The 22,378-nt window shown below is 41.5% G+C and overlaps 1 protein-coding gene across 2 annotated transcripts in view; it reads left to right on the top strand.

Annotated features, from left to right (window-relative positions):
- Nucleotides 1–22,378, top strand: part of LOC127440439 (adenylate cyclase type 8-like) — a 94,556-nt gene that overhangs the window by 39,799 nt on the left and 32,379 nt on the right. Inside the window, exons 8-12 of one of the 2 annotated variants that reach the window (XM_051697002.1) lie at nt 13,959–14,156; nt 15,763–15,863; nt 20,539–20,740; nt 21,389–21,478; nt 21,674–21,846. In XM_051697002.1, the coding sequence (XP_051552962.1) occupies nt 13,959–14,156; nt 15,763–15,863; nt 20,539–20,740; nt 21,389–21,478; nt 21,674–21,846 (764 nt within the window). The remainder of the gene's footprint in view (nt 1–13,958; nt 14,157–15,762; nt 15,864–20,538; nt 20,741–21,388; nt 21,479–21,673; nt 21,847–22,378) is intronic. The other variant, XM_051697003.1, reaches the window with a different exon arrangement.

The following is a 22,378-nucleotide window of genomic DNA, read 5'->3' as shown; positions in this document are numbered from 1 at the left end:
AGGTGGTTCTGTTAATGGATTTAGTCCTTGTGTTTTGTGTGTAGTCCAAAACTTTATGGAGACCCTTACATACACAATACATAATGACTGCAACTTGAGAGTGTTTATTAAAGGAATAGTTCACCCAAAAATGAAAATTCTCTCATCATTTACTCACCCTCATGCCATCCCAGATGTGTATGACTTTCTTTCTTCAGCAGAACACAAATAAAGATTTTTAGAAGAATTTCTCGGCTCTGTCGGTCCATACAATGCAAGTGAATAGTGACGAACATTTTAAAGCTCCAAAAAGCACATGAAGGCAGAATAGAAGTAATCCATATGAGTCTCTGTCTCTGTCACTATCATCATTTACTCACCCTCATGTTGTTCCATGACTTACTTTCTTTAATGGAACACAAAAGGAGATGTCAAGTAGAATATTTGATCTCAGCCACCATTCACTTTCATTATATGGGAAAAATCCAGTGAAAGTTTATGGTGACTGAGGTTAATATTCTGTCTAACATCTTTTGTGTTCCACGTAAGAAAGAAAGTCACACATGTCTGGAACAACTTGACAATGTTCCTTTATGAGTGAACTATCCCTTTAAGGGAGACCTTGTATTTTGTATTTCAGAGAGAACACATTTAATAATGATCAGTCAAAAGACATAAATTATGTCTGTGTTCCATAGATGATAAATAAATCCATAACAAACCAAAGATCTCAAATCTGTGAGAACTTTAGAGCCTCAGTCATCTCTACATATATTTTTTCTAGGTAGCTGTTCTAAAACTGTGTATTTCAGTAATGACCCATTTTAGGACAGCTCAGATCCACACACATACACTATAACCAGCCCTTGGCTATTGGAATTCCTTCATGACAGTAGAGCCAAATTACATACAGTACAGCTGAAAGGAAGTGCACCTTTCTTATTTCATTACAGTGTCCTTGTCCCATACTTTCATCCTATCATTCAAAGTCATGCACTTAACTCTCCTATAAAAAAGCAACTTAAACCCCACCTATATAAGGAACAACAGGGTACCTTTCCTGCCCCGAAAAGCACAGTATCCAGTCCAATGTCATACCTTCTTGCCAAAATAAAATGGAGGACTTCCAACTACACCTGCCTCAAACAACCAGCATTGCTGATCGCCAGCATATATTTTGTCTTGCCTACTAGTTTTATCTTGCTGGTGTGCTAGTGTTCCCACCAGGTTTCTCATTTATCTTAAAGGTGCTGTAAGCGAATTTAGGGTTCTGGAGCTTTCACCGTGACTGAGCCGTTGAATGAGAAATAAATCATGAATCATAGCCTCAGTGATCCGCTTCAAATACACAACAGTATGAGAGCAAGCAAAATGATCGACAGGTGAAAAGCATCAATGTCCGTGGTCCACAGACACATTTTTGTTTGCTGTTTACAAAGTCTACAGCTGTCACAGAGACCGGTGAGATATCTCAAGACACTTAGTTTTTCATTAATATCTATAAGGGAGTAGGTACATTTTTTTGCATACTTTTCCATGAGAAAAATCGCTTACAGAACCTTTAATCAGCAGATCAACGAGGATCACTAGAAAGACCATGCTGGTCAACCAGCATCACTAGCTAAGTTTTGTTTACATCAGAGCATCCTTGCACCATTAATGTTATGGCTTTGTACATTCATAGCATTAATGCAGAACTAAAAAGGAATACAGAATTTAAAGCCGACTGTAGCATTTCAACAACTATTTTCAACTGGATTCAGTCAAAAATGCTGCTGCTTGACTGATATTCAAACTCAAACTGTTATGCCTTTGCTGACCTTTTTAGATTTGTCTGCTGCCAGAATCAGATTTTAGATATTGTTTCTTTTGTTTGTTAAATGTGTGTGTTTGTGTTTTATATAAGAATTCTCACTGTGGTAACATAGATGGGGACTACAGGAGAAGAAAGAGGGAAACTGGGATTATTCTACGAAAAAAAAATCCCAATGCTAACAGCAGATTAACCAAGCCTAATCCCTGCAGATTTGCCCACATCAGTTAATACAATTCTGATTACACACATGAGTTCACACATACACTCATTCTCTCTTTAGACATGTCCACAGACCATTCACACATTTTGGCTATGTTTAGAGTAGCATATTACCCATTCTACTTGTACTATTTTTGTAGAATACAGTGTTCTTATTGTGAGCAGGGTTATTATAGTTTTGAATTTTGAATTTAGTTTTTATTTCTATTTTATTTTCAATTTGACATTCCAGTGTAATTTTGTATTCATTAGTTTTCACTTTTTGACTGTTTTTTTTTTTTTTTTTTTTTTTTTAATGTTTTCTATTTTCAGTTTTTATTTTAGTATTTTATGGCTGCCAAAGCTAAAATACTACTGATATTATTTAAATATTTTAACGTTGTTTATTTTCTCTGGCTATCTAGTGGCATTTTATCTTTTATGAAGGAGGATTGTAAATCTATCAAATTTTATAATATACTGTATATCAAAAACTAAAACTAAAATTAATTCTAGGTCATTTTTTTATTTAATTTTAGTTCGTTCTGGAGTTATGAAATAATATTTTAGTTTAGTTTCAGTTTTTTCCTACCATGTTAGATTTTATTTTTATTTAGATTAACGAAAAGGTTTTCATGTAGTTTCATTTTAGTTTTTAGTTTACGAAAATAACACTGAATGTGAGCTGTTGTTGTTTGTTATTTGATTGGACTACTAAGAGTTCAGACATTTTTATACATAATTGGGGGAAAAAATGCAAATGTTTGATATATCTAAGACTGGACACCACTTTGAATTAAACATGCAAAAACAATGTAGCATTCAACAGCTTAAACATTTATCATTACATAGTGCAACATTGCTTAAACATTTATCATTGCATAATGTTTCATGTACTATTTTTTAAAATAATACAAAGTATACAGTGTATACTGCAAATTATGCATTAAGTACTAGTATTCCATTCTGACAATAGCCCATCTGATGCTTATTGCATTTACATTTATACATTTGGCAGACGCTTTTATCCAACACGACTTACAGTGCACTTATTACAGGGACAATACACCTGGAGCAACCTGGAGTTAAGTGCCTTGCTCAAGGACACAATAGTGATGGCTGAGGGGATTGAACCAGCAACCTTCTGATTACCAGTTATGTGCTTTAGCCCACTATGCCACCACCACTCTATTGCACACAGTGCAAATGGCAAGAGCTGGCTGAGAGGTTCAGATATTTCTAGAAGCATTTCAAACATGGAGCTACTACAGAAATTAAGTTATTTAGGGACACAACATTGCTAATCTATGACACGTAATGTTTGTGTCTTGGGATGTCACAGGTTAGTCATAAATCAAGGAGGAGGACTCTTCTCACCTGGATGCCCCTAAAGTCCTTTGGGCACCAGATGATCCTCTTTGACTATTCTTTAAAGCAGGAGTCTTCAACAATTTTCAGACCAAGGACCCCTTGGTGGGTAGAGAGATGGAGCCGGGACCCCTGTTGCATATTGTATCAAACTGAGTGTTGCATCTTATGCCTATAAAAACGTGTATGATAGGCTACTATATTATTGTATGTACATACTTTATGATGTTTATATTGCAAAGCTATTGAAATAATCATTAAATAATGTACAGCAGGGGTCTGCAACTTTTCTGACATGAAGTGACATTGACAGTGACAGACAGATAGATAGACAGACAGACAAACAGACAGGCCCTGTCCATGCAGAATAAAACAGTTTTATAAGGTTACTAATATGGAGTCTTCATCTCATGTGAGTGATCAGTTTTATACATATATTTTAAAATTAAAATTTCATTAGGAGTAAAACTTTGCAATGAGGAAAACAATGGCTGAGGACACCTTTAATTATGTTGTTTTGAGAGTCACCGTCTTGTGTGTGTGGAACGTTAAGGACCATGTCTGCCAGCTTGATAATCTCAGCTGTAGCTGTTTATTTACACCAGGCAAGTAGGCTATTGTTCTGAAAGCAAAACGCAACTAATAATAAAAGAAACTGTAGGCTGTCATCTCCTCCAACGACCAACACACAGCAGACGTGTTTACTCACGTGACCCTCTGCCATGGGCGGACTGGGAAGAGAAATCGGCAATGGATTTTAAATTAAAACTGGCCCAAAAGTTGTTGAGCGGTGGGGGTTCTGCTGTTCGGCCCCATTTTGTGGCCAGCCCATTGGGAAAAGTCCCAGTTCTCCCTATGGCCAGTCCGCCCCTGCCCTCTACTGCAGCACTGCTGAGCCTGATGTGTGGTCGCACTTTGAGCGTCTCGTAATGAGCATGGGCGCGTGAATGGTTTGTCCGTGCTACGCGCTTCTGCTGACTAGCTCAGTTTTGTTACACTTCAATAGTGTTTAGTGTTCCAATCAGTTCATAACTAAATACTCATGATGTACAAATATGAGCAAGGATTAAAAACAGAGAGGAAGATTTGGCATGCAGGTGTGAGAAACTGTCGATGGATTAAAATTCATACACTTATCTCTAGCTATTGCTCGCATGTAAGTGGTTATTAGAAGTGCCAATGGTGGATCCAACATTAATTTGCGGACCCCCTGCGGTACCACCGTGGACCCCCTGAGGGTCACGGACTCCCTGTTGTAGACCCTTGCTTTAAAGTAATATTTAAAGGAATGTAGTGCATCAGTGACCTTCATGACCCTAGGCATAGTCAGTCTTTACATGTCTCAAGCAGTTTTACATGTCTCAGTGGCTAGTTAGACAGATTAATCTGCAAAGTGGACCAGACTTTATGCCAATAGTTATAAGTGTGGCAATCCAAGACTACTAATGCATAACTGTTAAGTTTTAATGAATGAGAAGCCCATGTAAGATTTCAGAAAGATTCCCCTATTGACAAAGACCAGTTTAGACCAGTATGATACACACTGCGATACAAATAGTATTGGTGGTTGGCAAAACCCAGCCCCAATAGATGCATGAGTGTGTGTGTGAGAATCTGTGTATCATTCGTTCTTTTCATATTCAATTAAGAATCCAAAATCGGAAAAACGAAAAATGACTTATTTAATTAATCGTTTACAAAACCAATATTAAAAACAAATAACGACTTGTTTTTCATACTTTCGATTTTATGCTCCAGTTAAAAATAGGAAATTGGAAAAATAGCCACGGGACACTGTGTGTTTTGATTATTTGATTTCACTAATATATAGCTTGAATATTTGATTCGCACATATGGGTGGACCTCAAACGGCCCTTTCTTCTGACTGGTCAACCTGCACCATAATCTTCTCAATGCTGTGAGACAGAATAAAAGTTCTCTGCTGTTTAATTGTTCAGATAAATTTGTCTCAGTTAATATTATATTCTTTACCATTTATTCCCTAAAACTCACCACGTTTATTGCAGATGAGCTATCTCTCTCATCAAGTAGTCAGATTTATCAGGCAGCCCTACACATAAACCTGCTGTCTTTGATGATGCTCCGGTTTAAAAAGGCATGGTTTTAAATGAGATGACGAAAATAACCATACATTCATAAGACTATTGAAGCACATGCCTATATTGTAAAGACATATGCATATGTTTAACTGCGGGGTAAAGTTAGTTATAGGTTTGATATTCGTTGGCTAGTCGTCTAAGGGATATTGTGCGTAAGGGACCGTCTATTTTCACATCCCAAAGGTTGTAGTAAATAAACTTAGATAAACTTAGATAAACTTGACTTAATACAGGTGAGATTTTTTAGAATTAGTCAGTCTATACACTGGGAAGTTACTATAATCTTTGGAATGTGAAAAAAACATTTTCAGGAATTCTTATGATGTTTATCTCCAAATAACCTAATACTGTACTCATATTATTGGATTTACTGTAACAATCTCACAATCTATCTGGGAACTTACTACAACCTTTGGAATGTGAAATAATTTTAGTTTGTTTATTTGTTTGTTTTTCTCGAAAATAATCTAATACTGTACTGATTATTGGACTTACTGTAAACATCTCATCTGTAGTATGTCAGTCTAATAACTGGCAACCTACTACAACATTTGTAATATAAACGTGTCATTTTAATGTTTTATGTTTAACTTGCACATCAGCTGAATGAGTGATTGGACACCACCTGTGTTTAATAGTGAGTGGAATTTTCAGATGGCCCTTTAAGTACACTAAGCAATGAAAGCGCATCGGAGCATTTTCAGTCATAATTCTGCAGCCACACCAACTGACAGTTCTGAGTACAGTGTTTTATATCTGTATATTATAGTTATATACCATTTCTATTTATATACCATTACATCAAGCCAAGTGTGCGAATATCCAGAAAATATCGAACCTAAAACTAACTTTACCCCTGTCTGGGAGCTTAGGTGTGAGGGACTTGCTCATCATGGAAATTACACTAAAAGAAGTTCATGAATGCTCGTCTCTCACAAGCTCGACCAGTGAATTTAAAGTCAGCATTTACACATAGCCTTCACATTTGTGCGATAATAAAAGGCACACAAAACTGCTGCGTATACGACCGAGTAGGTAAAGGACCCCTAATCCAATTCAAAAACATGGATGTCGGAATGATCAGAGCTTGAAATTAGTACTCTTCGCTACCATGTAAATAATTTTGTCTTATATTAAATATTAAATGTAATAATATCTTCCTATGTATTTGTTATTATTATTATTATTATTTATAATTTGTTATTTACTGTTGTAGCTGTTATAATTCACTGGCATGAATGCTCATCTGTCTTGGATGCACCCTGCGTTAAGTCTGTATATTCCCTGAACCGCATCTTGCTTTGTTCATTGCACTGCAGTATATAAAAATGACAATAAACTGATTCTTTCCTTACTTTTTGATGATTTCTCATTTAAAAAAACGCACGAATCACTGATGTCAATTTAAAACGCTTATTTAAAGCAATCAAACTATAGTTGCCTTAGACTAATTATTAGGACAAAAGGTTTACCGACTGTAAGTCCACCGTGACGCCACATGACTTGTAAAATTTGGACTGTCCCCGGTTTTAAAGTGACATATGTCACCCTAACTGTGAATGCCAGCCAATTCTCCTGTGCAGTGTGGACCACCAGTGCCCAACTGATCAGCAGCATGGTACCACTTATAAATGAATAAAACAAGTTGTGTGGCACGAAGAAGGATAGGCTAACTGTGAGAAGACATTTGGCATACAAAGCAAGGGATTAATCTTAATAAACACCTTAATAGTGTGTGTGTGTGTGTGTGTGTGTGTGTGTGTGTGTGTGCTCTTATCAATTCTTAATGCTGAATCGCATGAAGACAAAACCCTGTCTGCATTCAGTGAACATTTTATGGTTGTGTGTAGGCACTGTGTCTGACTACTTGAAGAGAGATAGCTCAGCTGCAATAAACGTGGCGAGTTTTGTAGAATAAATGGTAAAGAATTTAATATTAACTGAGAAGAATTTATCTGAACAATTAAACAGCAGAGAACTTTTATTCTGTCTCACAGAATTGAGGAAGACAATGGTGCAGGTTGACCAGTCAGAAGAAAGGGGCGTTTCAGGTCCACCCATATGTGCGAATGAAATATTCAAGCTATATATTAGTATATATCAAAACGCACAGTGTCCCATGGATATTTTTCCAATTTCCTATTTTTAACTTGAGCATTAAATCGAAATTACGAAAAACAAGTCATTATTTATTTTTTAAAATTGGTTTTGTAAATGAATAATGAAATAAGTCGTTTTTTGTTTTTCCGATTTTGAATTCCTAATTGAATATGAAATGAACGAATTATACATGGATTCAGGTCACTGTTCATTTTGATAATTTGATTTTCCATCTAAAAAGAAACTAAAAGAGGTGAAAAATGAATTTGCACCACTGATGTATAATATAGACCATTTCAAGTATATAAACAAAAACAAAGTAATTAGAACGGCCCAGACGTATTTCTGGATCCTTTCAACAAAGTCCCTTTTTCATAGTAAGTCAGTCCACTCGGCGGCTGTTTTTGGAATGTTCTTGGGCAGTTTTGGCAGCTATTTTTCTATGTAAACAAGCAGCATGAAAGTACAGCTCATATCTACTTGAATGGGCAAAGACCGAAATCTCCAAAACGGTTGGTCAAGAATACGATAAAAGAACATATTTCAAATAAGCAGTAAAATCTGAAACACTGTGCGGTTTCATTTGAGCAGTCCGGCTTCCCTGGGCCTCGACACTTGAGGGGAATAGCGGCCCTGCATCCTGGCCGTCGGCCAGGTCATGATGCATGCTCCAACTTGCGCCAGGGTTCCAAATTGCGGGTCCGGTGATGCTTCTAACTTGCACCGGACCCTCCACGCTCTGTTCCTGGACCTGTAAAGATGCCAGTAGGTAGAGACCGGTCTCCTGAGGAGACGCTCTTGTTTAAATGCAGCGTTGATGAGGCTCTTCATTGGAATCAGGCAAGCCCCATCACGCGAGGAGATGATGATCCATGGGAAAAGCATGTCGTTCCATCACAACTGTTATAAAAATCTGATTCTTTATCTCAGATTACGCTAAAAACGCAGTTATACCGTCTTGTATAGCTAATGTGCATGTGTGTTCTCGAGCTGATTGACAGGTGATTTCTGTATCTAAAAGGTGACTGGCTATTACCTGTAATGCGGGTTGACCGCTGACTGCCATTGGGCATTCCAATTTCTCCCATTAATTTTAATAGAAGTGGCCCATCTCTGCTAAATACCCCACTGCTTGAATGCACAGAGAATCGTTTTATTTTTGTAACACTCATGTTTTCGTGCAAACTGTCCTCCTCTCATTTCTGACCCCATGGGTGGTGAGGGGAAATGCAAACTGAGAGGCACTGGGGGAACTGGTGCCAACACTCTCCTTCAACTCTTTTTGTAAGAGCTGTGTAACACAAAACGTAGTTTTCGGCTCCCCTGCTGAGTCCTCTTGGCTGGAGGGGGGAAACAAACACTCTTTTTGAGGAAGGAGTGGAACAGAGACTCCACAAGTGCTGTTCACCCACTCCATGTCCCGAACCAGAAAACCGGTTAAGTCGCCTGCCTTTTCTTGTTCCCCTGAGGGTTAGAGGGGCGATGTTTAGCATCCGCCGCCACCGCCGCAAAAGAAGCCTTACTTCTCAGCTGGGGCTGTTTCGGCTGTGCCCCTCCCTACACTGACTGCTGGGGCGGGGGTGGCCTGGTCTGGGTTCTGAATCCAGATTGCTCACCTCTAAAATAGGTTTGGAACCCAGAACGTGACGGCTGCGGAGCTCGAGCAGTGACTTCGAGCAGTGCCGCATCATAGAAACTATAGCCCTAAAAAGGGCTTTCTCAGACAAACCCAACAAACCCAGCCAAAGAGCCCGTTCGGCCACGACAGTGAGACCCATGTTGCGGTTGCAGTTCTGGATGGCTCCTTTTAACATGCGCAGGTTAAGATCCACAATGACACAGATCTCCTCCCACATCGCCGCATCTGGCGCCCCGGCGTCAATTTGCCGCCCCGTCTCCTCCATCAGCTCGGCCTGATATGCTGTTAGGTGCAAGGTGGCATTAAGAGCCCTTACGGCTAAGGCTGAGGATCGGTAGGTCTTCTGATAAATGGAGGCCGACAATCTCTCCGTCCATCCCGGCAATGAAGGGGGAGTGGATGAAAAGGCCGCCCGACGATCAGGGTGGAGGTGAATCGCCACCGATGCCTCAACCGGAGGGGGGCTGGACATCCCTAGGTCATCTATCCTGTGCACATCCAGCCTAGAGAAACCTTTAACAGAAAACTGCTTGTCCCAAAAACATTTATCTCCGCGACACGCTGGGACAGCAAGAATAAAAAATTTTACCGGGGCAGCACGAGACGGCATCCATTTACCATCATACAGGTCTCTCTCTGCACCCTGGCTTGCCTGCTGTGACGGCCAGTCGATGGAGAGTTTGGCTGCCGCCCGTCTACACATTTCAACCAGGTCCAGCTCTCCCTAGACGGGAGAGAGGGACACCTCCATTGCGCTGCCCAGCCGAGAATGAGCAGCATCATATTCACCCTCCTCGCCATCATCCTCCAAAGGCGATCATCGTTGTAATCCTCTTCTTCTTCTTCCCTGTCCCCTGGCAAAGGGGCAGATTCAAAGAGGGGCGGCAGATCAGTGGAAACTTCGTCCATTAAATCGCTCCAGCTGCACTGTTCCTGTGGCCGGGGTGGTGATAAGACCAGCCGATCTGCCACACCACCACGTTATGCAGGAGAGGGTAGAAGCTATAACCGCATTTAACTCTACCGAAAAATACATAAACCCGCCTTGACTCGCTGGTTTACACCCGGAGAAACAATATCGACACAGCAGAAAAGTATATTCACTTTGACAGTGAATATATTTACAAAAGAAAAAAGCAGTGCTCTGAGACGTACCTGAACTGCTCGTCTAATGAACTGTTTAGCGACCACTCCTTTCATCTGGTACACCAATTCTATGACATGTAAATTTATTTGTGTATTTATTTTGTACTTATTTTTAATAAAAGCATTAGTGCAAGGCTGAAAAAGTGTGCAAAAAAGCAAAACAAATTATTATTAATAATTTAAATCATTTAAAAAGAATGTTTCATGGCATTGGTGTTATCGATGTTAAAACCTTTTTTTTTTTTCTTTTGGTTTTAACATTTTTTTAAATACAAAAAGTGGTAGTGGAAAATAATTTTTAAGGTTTAAGTTCAGAGGCTGCTTAAATATGCATTTAGAGATTTTTCCCAGCATGTTAAGAAGTTATTAATTCACATTTTAACTAATATTTTCACACAAAAATATTTGGTGTTGTACCCCATTGAACCCTCAAAATGTGGTGTTGTAACCCATATAACCCTCGTTAGTATTAACTTAGTGTTAACTTGCTTTGTTTGTGAAACAAAATTAAATAATAAAAGAAAGAACAACAGCCAAGTTGTCCTTTATGAATAAAAATTAATGTCAACATGTTACAAAATGTATACCCTCAGCGTTTATTGGCAAAAACTGAACTAAATGGAAAATTTCAATATTTTGTAAGTTAGAAAGTCAAATTTTTTTGAGAATGACCCATTTGCAGTTTGGGTCAGTTCCTCACATAAATCTGTTGTGTGACTTTAGAAAACATGAAACACAGCACATGAGTCATATGGACTATTGTTTACGAACCCAGTTATTCACTTTTGTTGGAAAGCGAAGTGCGTTTTAAGGGAGCACACTACAATTGCACATCAGTTTCATCATGAATGAACCAAGAATTGTTACTGTGAGAATATGTAGTTAATGATGCATATTGAGATATGTTGTACTCATAATACATAGTGTTTTATAAAAATAAATGAACTGAATGGTTAAAATATTTTTATTTAAAACAAATAAAGAATTTGTTTTAATGACATCTGGAGCATAGTCCTTGAAAACAAATAAAAAAGTGCTTGAAAAGTCCTTGAAAGTCCTTGAATTTAACTTTGAAGCATCTGTACGACCACTGATTCACTGGTCGAGCTTTTGAGAGATGAGCATTCATTAACTTCATATGATGAGAAAGTCGCTCACACCCAAGCTCCCTGTGAGTGCTTGCTCACTCGCTCTCACAAAAGTAAGCCTATTTCTGTACAGTGTTGGTCTATGCCTCTATAGTCTTGTATATTTATTATTATTTTCATTATTTCAGTCATATTAACCGAGACAAATTCATCTGAACAATTTACCAGCAGTGAACTGTTATTTTGTCTCACGGCCTTGAGGAAAAACAGACGACACTGCAGGATGACCGATCAGAAGAAAAGGGGTGTTTCAGGGCCACTCACATGGGCAAATTCATTTTTCACCTCTTTTTGTTTCTTTTTAAATGGAATCAAATTATCAAAATGCACAGTGTCCTGTGGCCATTTTTCCAATTTCCCATTTTTAACTTGAGCATAAAATCGAAAGTACGGAAAGTCGTTATTTGTTTTTTAATATTGGTTTTGTAAATGATTAATAAAATAACAAGTCGTTTTTTGTTTTTCCAATTTTGAATTCTTAATTGAATATGAAAAGAATGAATGATACATGGATTTGTGAGCATTCTTACTGCTAAGTTCACATACTTTACTTCTTGTCCTTCTACAGATGAGTCACAGTTCACAGTGACCACAGGGATCTCGCTCATGGCTCTGATGACCTCATAGAAGGTCCTCTTTAAAGATACATTCAACAGTCAAAACAAAATCAAATGTGAGTGTCAGACATGGTTTATGCAATATCATCTCCTAATCATGCGTTCATGAGAAAATTGTGCCATTTGACCTCTACTCTTGTTCGGACATTTCCACAGTTAAATACAAGTGCAATACATTGCATCTTATACTCTGACAGAGAAACAGTGCTTTCATTTTACTTCCAGTTCATCTGTGTGGGATAAATATGGTCATTACTGTGTTCAGCATTAAAGAAATGTGTCTGGTGACCCACAAACATGGGGGTCTTCTTTCATTCTTCCAAGTAATGTTATTTGGCAGCATGATGTTGCCGAACAGCACTCTTGAAACGGGGGCTTTGCTCTCAGGTTGGTTGATTCTGGTGGCTATACATCTATAATTTGGAATAAAATCCAAAAAGTTCTAGCTTAGTTGTTTGTCAATTGACAGACACCATTCATGAGTCAATTAATCAGCGAGACAGAGAGATAAAGGGGAGCCGGAGATGCCAGAATGAGAGAGAGAGACACACGTGGACGCGCTGTGTGTGTTTGTTTGTTTAAGTTCATTGTTTAAGTTAATTTATGCATTAAAAGTGTATGTTGATTGTTCAGCTGGTTCCCGCCTCCTCCTTGCCCATTGTGGGGATGGGGGTGTGGTCGTGTGTCTGTTTGCGGGAGAGAGGGAGTGGTGTGGCTCGTCAAGCTGGTTGGCGTAATTTCTAACAGCTGTTTCTTGTTACAGTGATGGAGGTGAGAGACCTTGAAAAGCAGCCAAACTCGCCAGAGATGGCAGAGAGAGAATGGCACGAGAGTGCAAAGTTGGTGTGTCTTCTGTGTGTTTCTGAGTTTATGGTTTCAAGAAGTTATGTTTATTGAGAGTGTTATTGAATTGCACTGAGTGAACTAAGAAAAGCACTGAAAAGAGTGCATACAGTGTGCGGAAGGCAGAAAAATAAAAGCCTTACTGCTCCCCATCTCCTCTTTTCAATACCCAAACCTTGATCTGTGTTACAATCAATGAACATGAAAATAGTCAGGGGTATTCAAATAAAGTTTTTTAAGATCTGGCCATAAAGTGTTTCATAAAGGTAAAGGATCATTTCCATCACTTTGACAGTTCAGGGTTTTTCCTGCTTTGAAATGTTTTGGTGGCTGCCAAAGCTAAATTTCATGCCACCAAAGCAAATGTAATGACGCTCATCACGTGTTCTGTGATTTATAAGCTCTAAATATGCTTCTCATCTGAAAAGTGCATCTGCGATTGAAGCTTGGTTTCACGTGAGTGTTTCGTGAGCCACAGCGATTAGAAAACAGACCAGAAGAGAGATGTGAGTGGAGATCTGAGAGAATCATGATATTCTAAGTGCATTCTAATGGAGTAAATCATGGGATGGTTTTCATTATATCGGGTGACAAGATCTCAAGTCTCGCCTTGTCTATTGCCTTCTCTGTTGTGTTCTTCACATTGCGGTGGCAGAATAAACAGAAAAGGGCAAGAACCATTAACACAGTGCTTTAATAACGTATGATCTACTCTAAACAAATGGCCTGAGCTGTAGAAAGTAAGAAAAGGCTGTTATTTTCAGTTCATAGCATCTGCAGTACAAATAATAATCATGTTATGTGCAAGTGTCACATGTTTTTGTATGTGTGTTTGCAATCCATTTTCAAATATTTTTTGACTTACATTCATGATGTGCGGAGCTCTTAGATGAACAGATACGCACACACACACTGACAACACAAACAATTACACACACTCTCCCTCTCAGACTCACGGGTGCTGCATGTGCTTTTCCTCTGTAGACTCTGGCTGCGCTCACACGTCACTCCATTAACCTGCTCCCCAACCACCTGGCTCAAGCCCTGCATGTGCGCGCCGACTCACAGGAAATTAATGCTCGCATGCAGAGCGCCATCGCCCTGCGCAGCGGGGACAAGCTCCGCCAAGAACATATCTCGCCCTTCTCTCTCACCTTTAGAGAAGCGCTGCTGGAGCACAAGGTAGCCTGCTCCCCTCTTCCAGCCATCCTGTTCTACCTCTCTGTCTCTCACCCTCTCATTCCCTCTTGCTTTTGTTTTATTGGTTTTTTGTTTTGGAGGTGCAGGAAAAGAGAGGGGAGAGAATGTTTTTATCATGAGTAAACTAAAGGAAGCTATGTGCCAGCAATAACAATCAATACTTCCTCAAAAACACACACAGGCAGGTGACACATACACGTACAGTGCCTTAAAATGTTCTCACATACTATACCCTGCTGGAAAAAACAGGTCATACAGGTATCTGGTACAAGGTGGTCTACCAGCCCTAACTAGCTTGTCCAAGATGGTCTACTGGGCTCAACTGATTTTAGTCCATCTGATCAACCATCTAGTTCAGGTTGGACCAACTTGGACCAGCTAAAAATAGGTGTTTTTGGAACATGGTAGCTGGTACAAGGTGATCTACCAGCCCTAACTAGCTCAGCCAAGATGGTCTTCCTGGGCTCAATCAATAGTAGTCCAACTGATCAACTGTCTAGATCAGCTTGGACCAACTTGGACCAGCTAAAAAGTGCTGTTTTTGGAACATGGTAGCTGGTACAAGGTTTGTCTACCAGCCCTAACTCTCTTGGCCAAGATGGTCTACCTGGTTGACCTCAGGCTCAACAGATGGTAGTCTAACTGATCAGTCATCTAGATCTGCCTGGACCAACTTGGACCAGCCAAAAAATTGGGTTTTTTGGTGTTTTAGCTGGTCTGATGTGGTCTACCAACTCTAACTACTTTTTCCAAGATGGTCTATTTGGTCAACCTCTGTCCCACCAGATGAAAGTCCAACAGATCCACCATTTAGAACAGCTTGACCTAGCTTATGCCCATAAATGACCAACTTTGACCAGCCAGAAACCACATAAAACCAGTTACATAAAAACAGTACCATCAGAAGCTAGTTTTAGCCGGATTTTCCAGCAGGGTAGACTGTAGCTTCATTAATGTTCTGAAAAAATGGGTTCTTGCTCTTTAGCTCTGATCCGATCAGCGTGTTCTGACAAAGAGAGAGAGAGGGAGAGGGTCTTAATTCAAATCAACACTTAGCAAAATGACTCAGCGAATTCACCTGATTGAATTGGTCTCCAAATTGATTCATTCTAATCACATCACTGATGAACTGCATCCTGGTTGACCATATGAACATTAATTCATCTTGAGAAATTGGGATTTGCCCTCATACCAGCCTTCAGATTACTCAAGATCAACTAACCATGCATGTTGTCATCTCAGTGAAAATGATTTTTATTATTTTATTTGTCCTCTTTGTCACTTCAAATGTGCTCATTTGAGTTGACCTTTGCCCCTTCACTTGGCTTTTGACTTTGTGCTACTCTGTGCTTGAGTTTTTTGCTTTGCCCTGCCTCCAGCCCTGACATCACACATGTTCTCACAAACCCAGAGAGCGCAGGAGTTTGTGTGTTAGTGCGTGAGTGTAAGGAAAGGCCCTACCCTACTCTCTCCAATGTGATGTGCATTGCTTTCATGGTGGTGTGTGTGTGTGTGTGTTATGTCCATCACGCCATGTGAAAAAGAACTTCTGTCCTCACTTTTCTCTGTGTGTGTGTTTCCTCTGCAGTACTCCCAGATGAGAGACGAGGTGTTTAAGTCTAATCTCGTGTGTGCCTTCATTGTTCTCTTCTTCATAACTGGAATACAGAGCTTACTGCCCTCGGCAAGGTAAAACATATACTTACATGCATACTGTATAATCATATGAAATCTCATACATACTGTATATTCATATACATACTACACTCACATACATATGGGTTTTTCTTCAACTTTGGACACTTTTATGTCCCAGGGGGTGATATTTTTAGTTAAACTAAAAGATAGAAGTCATGCCTTCATCATTTATTGTTGCTACCTTTTTCATGTATAGATTTTATTGTTTTGTCCCAGACCTAAACTAAAAATATGACAATCTGTCATTAAAATATTAATTACTACAATTATTAAAAAAATTATAACCTAACTATACTTATTATGTGAAAATGATTTATATACATTTTTACAAAATTGTTTATGATTGTCTCACAGACACCCCCAAGGCATTATTTCCATCACAACCCTACATTTCACCACTAATATTAAATATGAAACGTGAATTGTGAAGACACAGAAAACAGAAAAATAAAGGTAAAAATCACTTAATATCTCTGTAAACAATGTTCTCCAATCAATCATTTTCAAACGATGCAGTACATAAAATGTACGCTATATAACGTCCTGGTTACTTTCATAACCTCCATTCCCTGTTGGAGGGAACGAGACGTTGTGTCGATTTAGTGACACTAGGGGTCACTCTTGGGAGCCCCAAGCACCTCTGCTTTTTGAAAAAAGGTCAATGGGAATTGGCGAGTGGAATATGCATGCCACTCCCCCGGACATATGGGTTTAAAAGGAGCTGGTATGCAACCACTCATTCAGGTTTTGTGCTGAGGAGCCCAGACAAGGTCCCGGCCATTTCAGCGGGTAGTTCAGTGTTGTGGCAAGAGGGACACAACATCTCATTCCCTCCATCAGGGATTGGAGGTTATGAAAGTAACCAGGACATTCCCTATCTGTCACTCACTCGATGTTGTGTCGATGTAGTGATGCTATGGGTCCCTATACAAAACACCACAACTAGCTGAACTGTGGTATGTGGACTGGCGGTGTGAGATGGGCAGACCGCTGTGTGCCTCATAGCCAGCGCACGAGGCCATCACGTAACCTCCTCCAATGCTCTTATGAGTGTCAAACGGTCCTTCGGGAACAAGTTGACTGCCCAACAAATAGGGACCGGCTAGCCCAGCCGTGGCCTCTTTTCCTCTTTTTTCTCACCAAAAAGAGTGGAATTTGTTAACCGACTGGGGGCCATCACTTCGCGGAGACCACACCCTGCCCAGAGAAGGGGGGGGGGGGGTATTTTTAGTGGAAATACATCACATGGTCTTACCGAGTCTTGTCGGAAGTATGTCATGTGGAGAAGTCGCATGGTAGGTCCTGCCCGAGGAGGGAGGTGTTTCTACAAACATAGTGACCGGGGGCAGAGGGACCTCTGCCCAAGGAAGATGCAGTTTACCGACAGGGAAACGATTTAGCAGAAGATATCATATGGGGTCACCTAAAGGGAACCAGCACATGTGGAGCACCTACCCCAGTACAGGGCCTTATTAGCCCACATACTGGGCCGGCAGTGAGTTTCTCCGTAAACTCGTCTGCCACAGGGCTAAGGAGGAAAGTCATCCAGGGATCACAGCTTGTGAACATGACTGGGAGTCAAAAGCGCACGTCTTCACCTCAAGGGAGGGGAAAGGCACTATGCGCAAGCGGTACACCCAGCCAGCTGTCCCAGAACTTACCTGCTCGTACCTGACAATACACGGGACGAAACCGGCTCAACCCGGAGATTGTAGAACCTCGCAAAGGTGTTGGGTGTTGCCTAGCACGCTGCTCTGCAGATGTCTTCCAAAGAGGCGCCACTGGTCAGGGTCCAGGAGGCCACTACACTCTTAGTAGAGTGGGCTCGTAACCCCACAGGGGGTAGCACGTCCTGAGTGTGATATGCCATCACGATGGCGTCAATGACCCAGTGGGTGATCCTCTGTTTGGAGACAGAGCTTCCTTTCCGCTGTCCACCAAAGCAGACAAAGAGCTGCTCGGAGCTTCTAAAGCTCTGTGTGCGATCCAAATAGATGTGTAAAGCATGCATTGGACACAGCAACAGCAAGGCTGGGTCTGCCTCCTCCTGGGGCAGTGCTTGCAGGTTCACCACCTGATCCCTAAAAGGGGTCGTGGGAACCTTGGGCACATAGCCCAGTCGGGGTCTCAGGATCAGATGAGATGAGATGAGAGTAACCCGGACCGAACTCCAGGCACGATTTGCTGACAGAGAACACCTGCAGGTCCCATACCCTCGGCATACAGGCACCACGTAGAGGGAGCCCTAGCCTGAGTGATTGTGTCTACCACCGCGGGTGGTAAGCCACTTAGGTTTTCTGCGTCCCGTCCAAGGGCCAGACGTGGAGATTCCAGAGGTCTGGTCGTGGGTGCCATATGGTGCCCCATCCCTGAGAAAGAAGGTCCTTCCTCAGGGGAATTCACCGGGGGGGGGGGGGCTGTCGCAAGGAGCGTGAGGTCTGAGAACCATGTCTGGGTGGGCCAGTAGGGTGCTACTAGGACGACCTGCTCCTCATTCTCCCTGACCTTGCACAGGGTCTGCACAAGTAGGCTCACTGGGGGAAACAACCATCGCCGTGTTGTCCATCCGGACCAACACATGCTTGCCCTGGATCAACGGCCGGCACCTCCGCAGGGCGAGCAGTACTGCCAAAAACTGGAGGCAGTTGATGTGCCAACGCAGCCACGGGCCAGTCCAGGAGCTGGCGGCTGTGTGCCCATTGTATATAGCACCCCAGCCCGTCTTGGAGGCGTCCGTCATAACCACGGCGCGCCTGGAGACCTGCTCTAGGGGAACCTCTGCCCGTAGAAATGCAAGGTCAGTCCAAGGGCTGAAGAGGTGGTGACAGATCAGCGTGACGACCACGTGATGTGTCCCGCGGCACCATGCCCATCTTGGGACTTGAGTCTGAAGCCAGTGCTGAAGCAGTCTTTTGTGCATCAACCCGAGTGGTGTGGCCACCGCTGAGGATGCCATATGCCCCAGGAGCCTCTGAAAAAGTTTCAGTGGAAATGCTGTCTTCTGTCTGAACGCCTTCAGACGGTTCAATACCGACTGTGCGCACTCGTTCATGAGGTGTGCTGTCATCAAGACTGAGTCCAACTCCAAGCTGAGAAAAGAGATGCTCTGAACCAGGGAGAGCTTGCTCTTTTCCCAGTTGACCCGAAGCCCCAGTCGGCTGAGGTGCGTGAGCACCAGGTCCCTGTGCGCACACAACACATCCCGAGAGTGAGCTAAGATTAGCCAGTCATCGAGATAATTGAGGATGCGGACGCCCACTTCCCTTAGCGGGGCAAGGGCTGCCTTTGCGACCTTCATGAAGATGCAAGGGGATAAGGACAGGCCGAAGGGGAGGACCTTGTACTGGTACGCCCGGCCCTCGAAAGCAAACCACAGGAAGGGTCTGTGTCTAGGTAAGACTGAGACGTGGAAGTACGCATCCTTCAGGTCTACCACCGCGAACCAATCTTGATGCCGAACGCTCGCTAAAATGCGTTTTTGCGTCAGCATCTTGAACGGGAGTCTGTGCAAGGACCGGTTCAGTACTCGCAGGTCCGAGATTGGCCGCAACCCACCGCCTTTCTTCGGTACGATGAAGTAGGGGCTGTAATCCCCTTCTTCATCTCGGCCGGAGGGACAGACTCTATCGCACCTTTCCGTAGAAGGGTAGCGATCTCCGCAGGCAAGGTAGCGGCATTCTCGCCTTTCACCGAGGTGAAGCGGACACCACTGAACCTGGGCGGGTGCCTGGTGAACTGAATCGCATAACTGCAACATTGCCATGGTCATGTTCTCGCAATGAGGACAAGACCCATCCACGAACGATGTCTCCGCGTGGGCAGCGCCCAGACACGTAAGACAGCGATCGTGGCCGTCAGAAGCTGAGAGATAATGACCGCAACCAGGAATAACACACAAACGGAAAGACATCTTTAAAAAGACGTTCCGTGTATGCTGCTCTTTTAGAATTGAAAATATATTCTTTTAGAATATACTCTTTTGTTTTATTCTGCCGAAGTGCCCGGGGGCGTTCTCTGCACTCCACGGGTGCAGAGGGGGAGAAGCCGCTGAAATGCACCGTAAATCCAGCAGTTTGAGGTGAACGGTAGGGAGAAATTGAATTCAGTGCACTGAATGCAACCGCTCGGCTCCGAAGAGAAAATCTGAATGAGTGGTTGCATACCAGCTCCTTTTATACCCTTATGTCCGGGGGAGTGGCATGCAAATTCCTATTGGCCTTTTTTCAAGAAGCAGAGGTGTTTGGGGCCCCCAAGAGTGACCCCTAATGTCACTACATCGACACAACGTCGAGTGAGTGACAGATAGGGAATTAGACTTATAGTAAGACAAAGAAGTCTCCCATTTTATAAAAAAAAAAAATGACATGTCATCTCCATCATTGTCATTTCCATCACAGAATGTAAACACATAATTTGAGATGTATTGGAAATGTTCAAGACTTTCAGAAACAAATTACCCCTAGTTGAAGAAGCACCCATACACAGGGCCATACATACCATAGACATTTGGGTTGACAATAGTGTTCAATGTGGGATTTTCAATGACCAAGTTTTAAACTTTCACATTACGTCCCCTCCAATCTTGAATATTTAATTACTTTCCTCCATATAAAAACAAACTCGCAAGAAAGCATCATATAATATCTGTTTTCACTGATGTTTGTAGGATGGTCACTATGGTGATACAGTTCTCCGTCCTCATCTTGCTGCACTGTTGCCTTGTTGTCGTGACAATGGCAGAGGATTATAAGTGTTTGCCGTTGGTTTTGCGAAAAGCGTGTTGCTGGGTGAACGAAACATACGCCGCACGGAACGTCGTCATTTTCCTCTCCATTCTCATCAACTTCCTGGCTGCCATGATCAACATAGTGAGCAAAACATTTATCATACTTTACTTCCCCAAATTATCATTATTGTGTCATTGATGCAGATTCCTAGCACACATATCACCACAAATACACGATTTGTACATTCTACAATCAATTTGTACCTTGATTTAAACTAATTATAGAGCCATTCTGGAGTATGAATTGTGTGGAAAAGTGAATTTATGTTCTTTTCTAGACACTCTCTTACCATACAGACAAAAAAAAGAGTCAAGTTCTAGTCACAAGTTCTACAACACTCACCAGTCTATGGTTAAAAAGTTGGCTAAACTGCAGAACAAACCATAATTTGTGAGTTCTAGAGCATACACCAACCAATAGTTGCAAAGTTTATGTAACAAACACTTACCTGTCATCCATATGTATTGCTACTGCATTTTTAACACAGAATTAGTCAGAACTGTAGAATACACACAAACATATGACCAAAGAATGCATTGTTGCAGTTGACATTTGACATTACATCAGAAATGACAGTGACACATGCAACCAAAGCTAAGCATCTGAACTGTTTGGATGCTGGTGTTTATTTGGGAGATTCACTGCATGCTATTCTCTAACATGTGCATCCTCTCTCTCTCTCTCTCTCTCTCTCTCTCTCTCTCTCTTTCTCTCTCTCTTTTATTGTAGCTTTGGTGTGATTTCGATAAATCCGGCTCATTCAGGAACCAGACGTTTAATGCATCTGCCTCAATCCGAGATATCTGTTTCTATCCAGAGGTCCTTTCATCCACCCCCTCCAACACAAACATATCCATTTCTTCTGGGCAGTTTCAGTCTGTTAAAAGGATTTATAGAACTGTTCTGCCTTTTGTAGAAACAGAATTAATGATCAATTCATTCACTGCACTTTGAGTAATAAGTGAAGAGGCTTGTTGATGTGGTGTTTATTGTTGTTTGGCTGTTTGTTGACAGTATTTTGTGTTTACGGGAGTGTTGGCAATGGTGACCTGTGCGGTTTTCCTGAGACTGAACTCAGTTCTTAAGCTGGCGATTCTGTTGATCATGATCGGCATCTACGCATTGCTGACAGAAGCCTTCTACACACCATTATTCATTCGCTATGATACACTTACACTTAACCAGAGGTATGTACACATATACACACTGTGCCATTGACACACTTATTCACAAATCAGAAGTCATTAAAAAACAATCAAAAAGATTATACACCAAACTGTAACAATATTTTGTTACTCAGGCTCGTTCATAATCAGATGCAGACCAACTATGAGAGCAGTATCATTAAGTTTTCTGAACACCAGGGTATTACAGTAGTCATGGTTTTCAGCTGGGTTCAAGTTTTCCTATTGACATCACAAACCTTTGTCTGTTCTCAAATCTACAACAAATCAACCATTGACAAGTTTTAGCCTTATTTCTAACTCTAACAAGAAGTAACCATCAAACCCTAAACCAGAGCCAAACCCTTAGCGAGAACTGAACTTCTAGACCTCAAAACCAGAACCAAACCCCAATCCCCTAATGAAAGCTAAATCTTAACCCTGAAACAGACCTTAATTCTCAAAAATAACTAAGCCAAAACCTTAAACTACACCCAAACTCTAATGAGAACAAAATCTAAACTTTAATGAGAGCTAAATCTGGGGAAAAAGCAAA

This window comes from Myxocyprinus asiaticus, chromosome 5 (genome assembly GCF_019703515.2).
Source record: "Myxocyprinus asiaticus isolate MX2 ecotype Aquarium Trade chromosome 5, UBuf_Myxa_2, whole genome shotgun sequence".
NCBI classification, from domain to species: domain Eukaryota; kingdom Metazoa; phylum Chordata; class Actinopteri; order Cypriniformes; family Catostomidae; genus Myxocyprinus; species Myxocyprinus asiaticus.
Note: the sequence above shows the minus strand (reverse complement) of the source record. Positions and strands in the feature narration are given on the sequence as shown.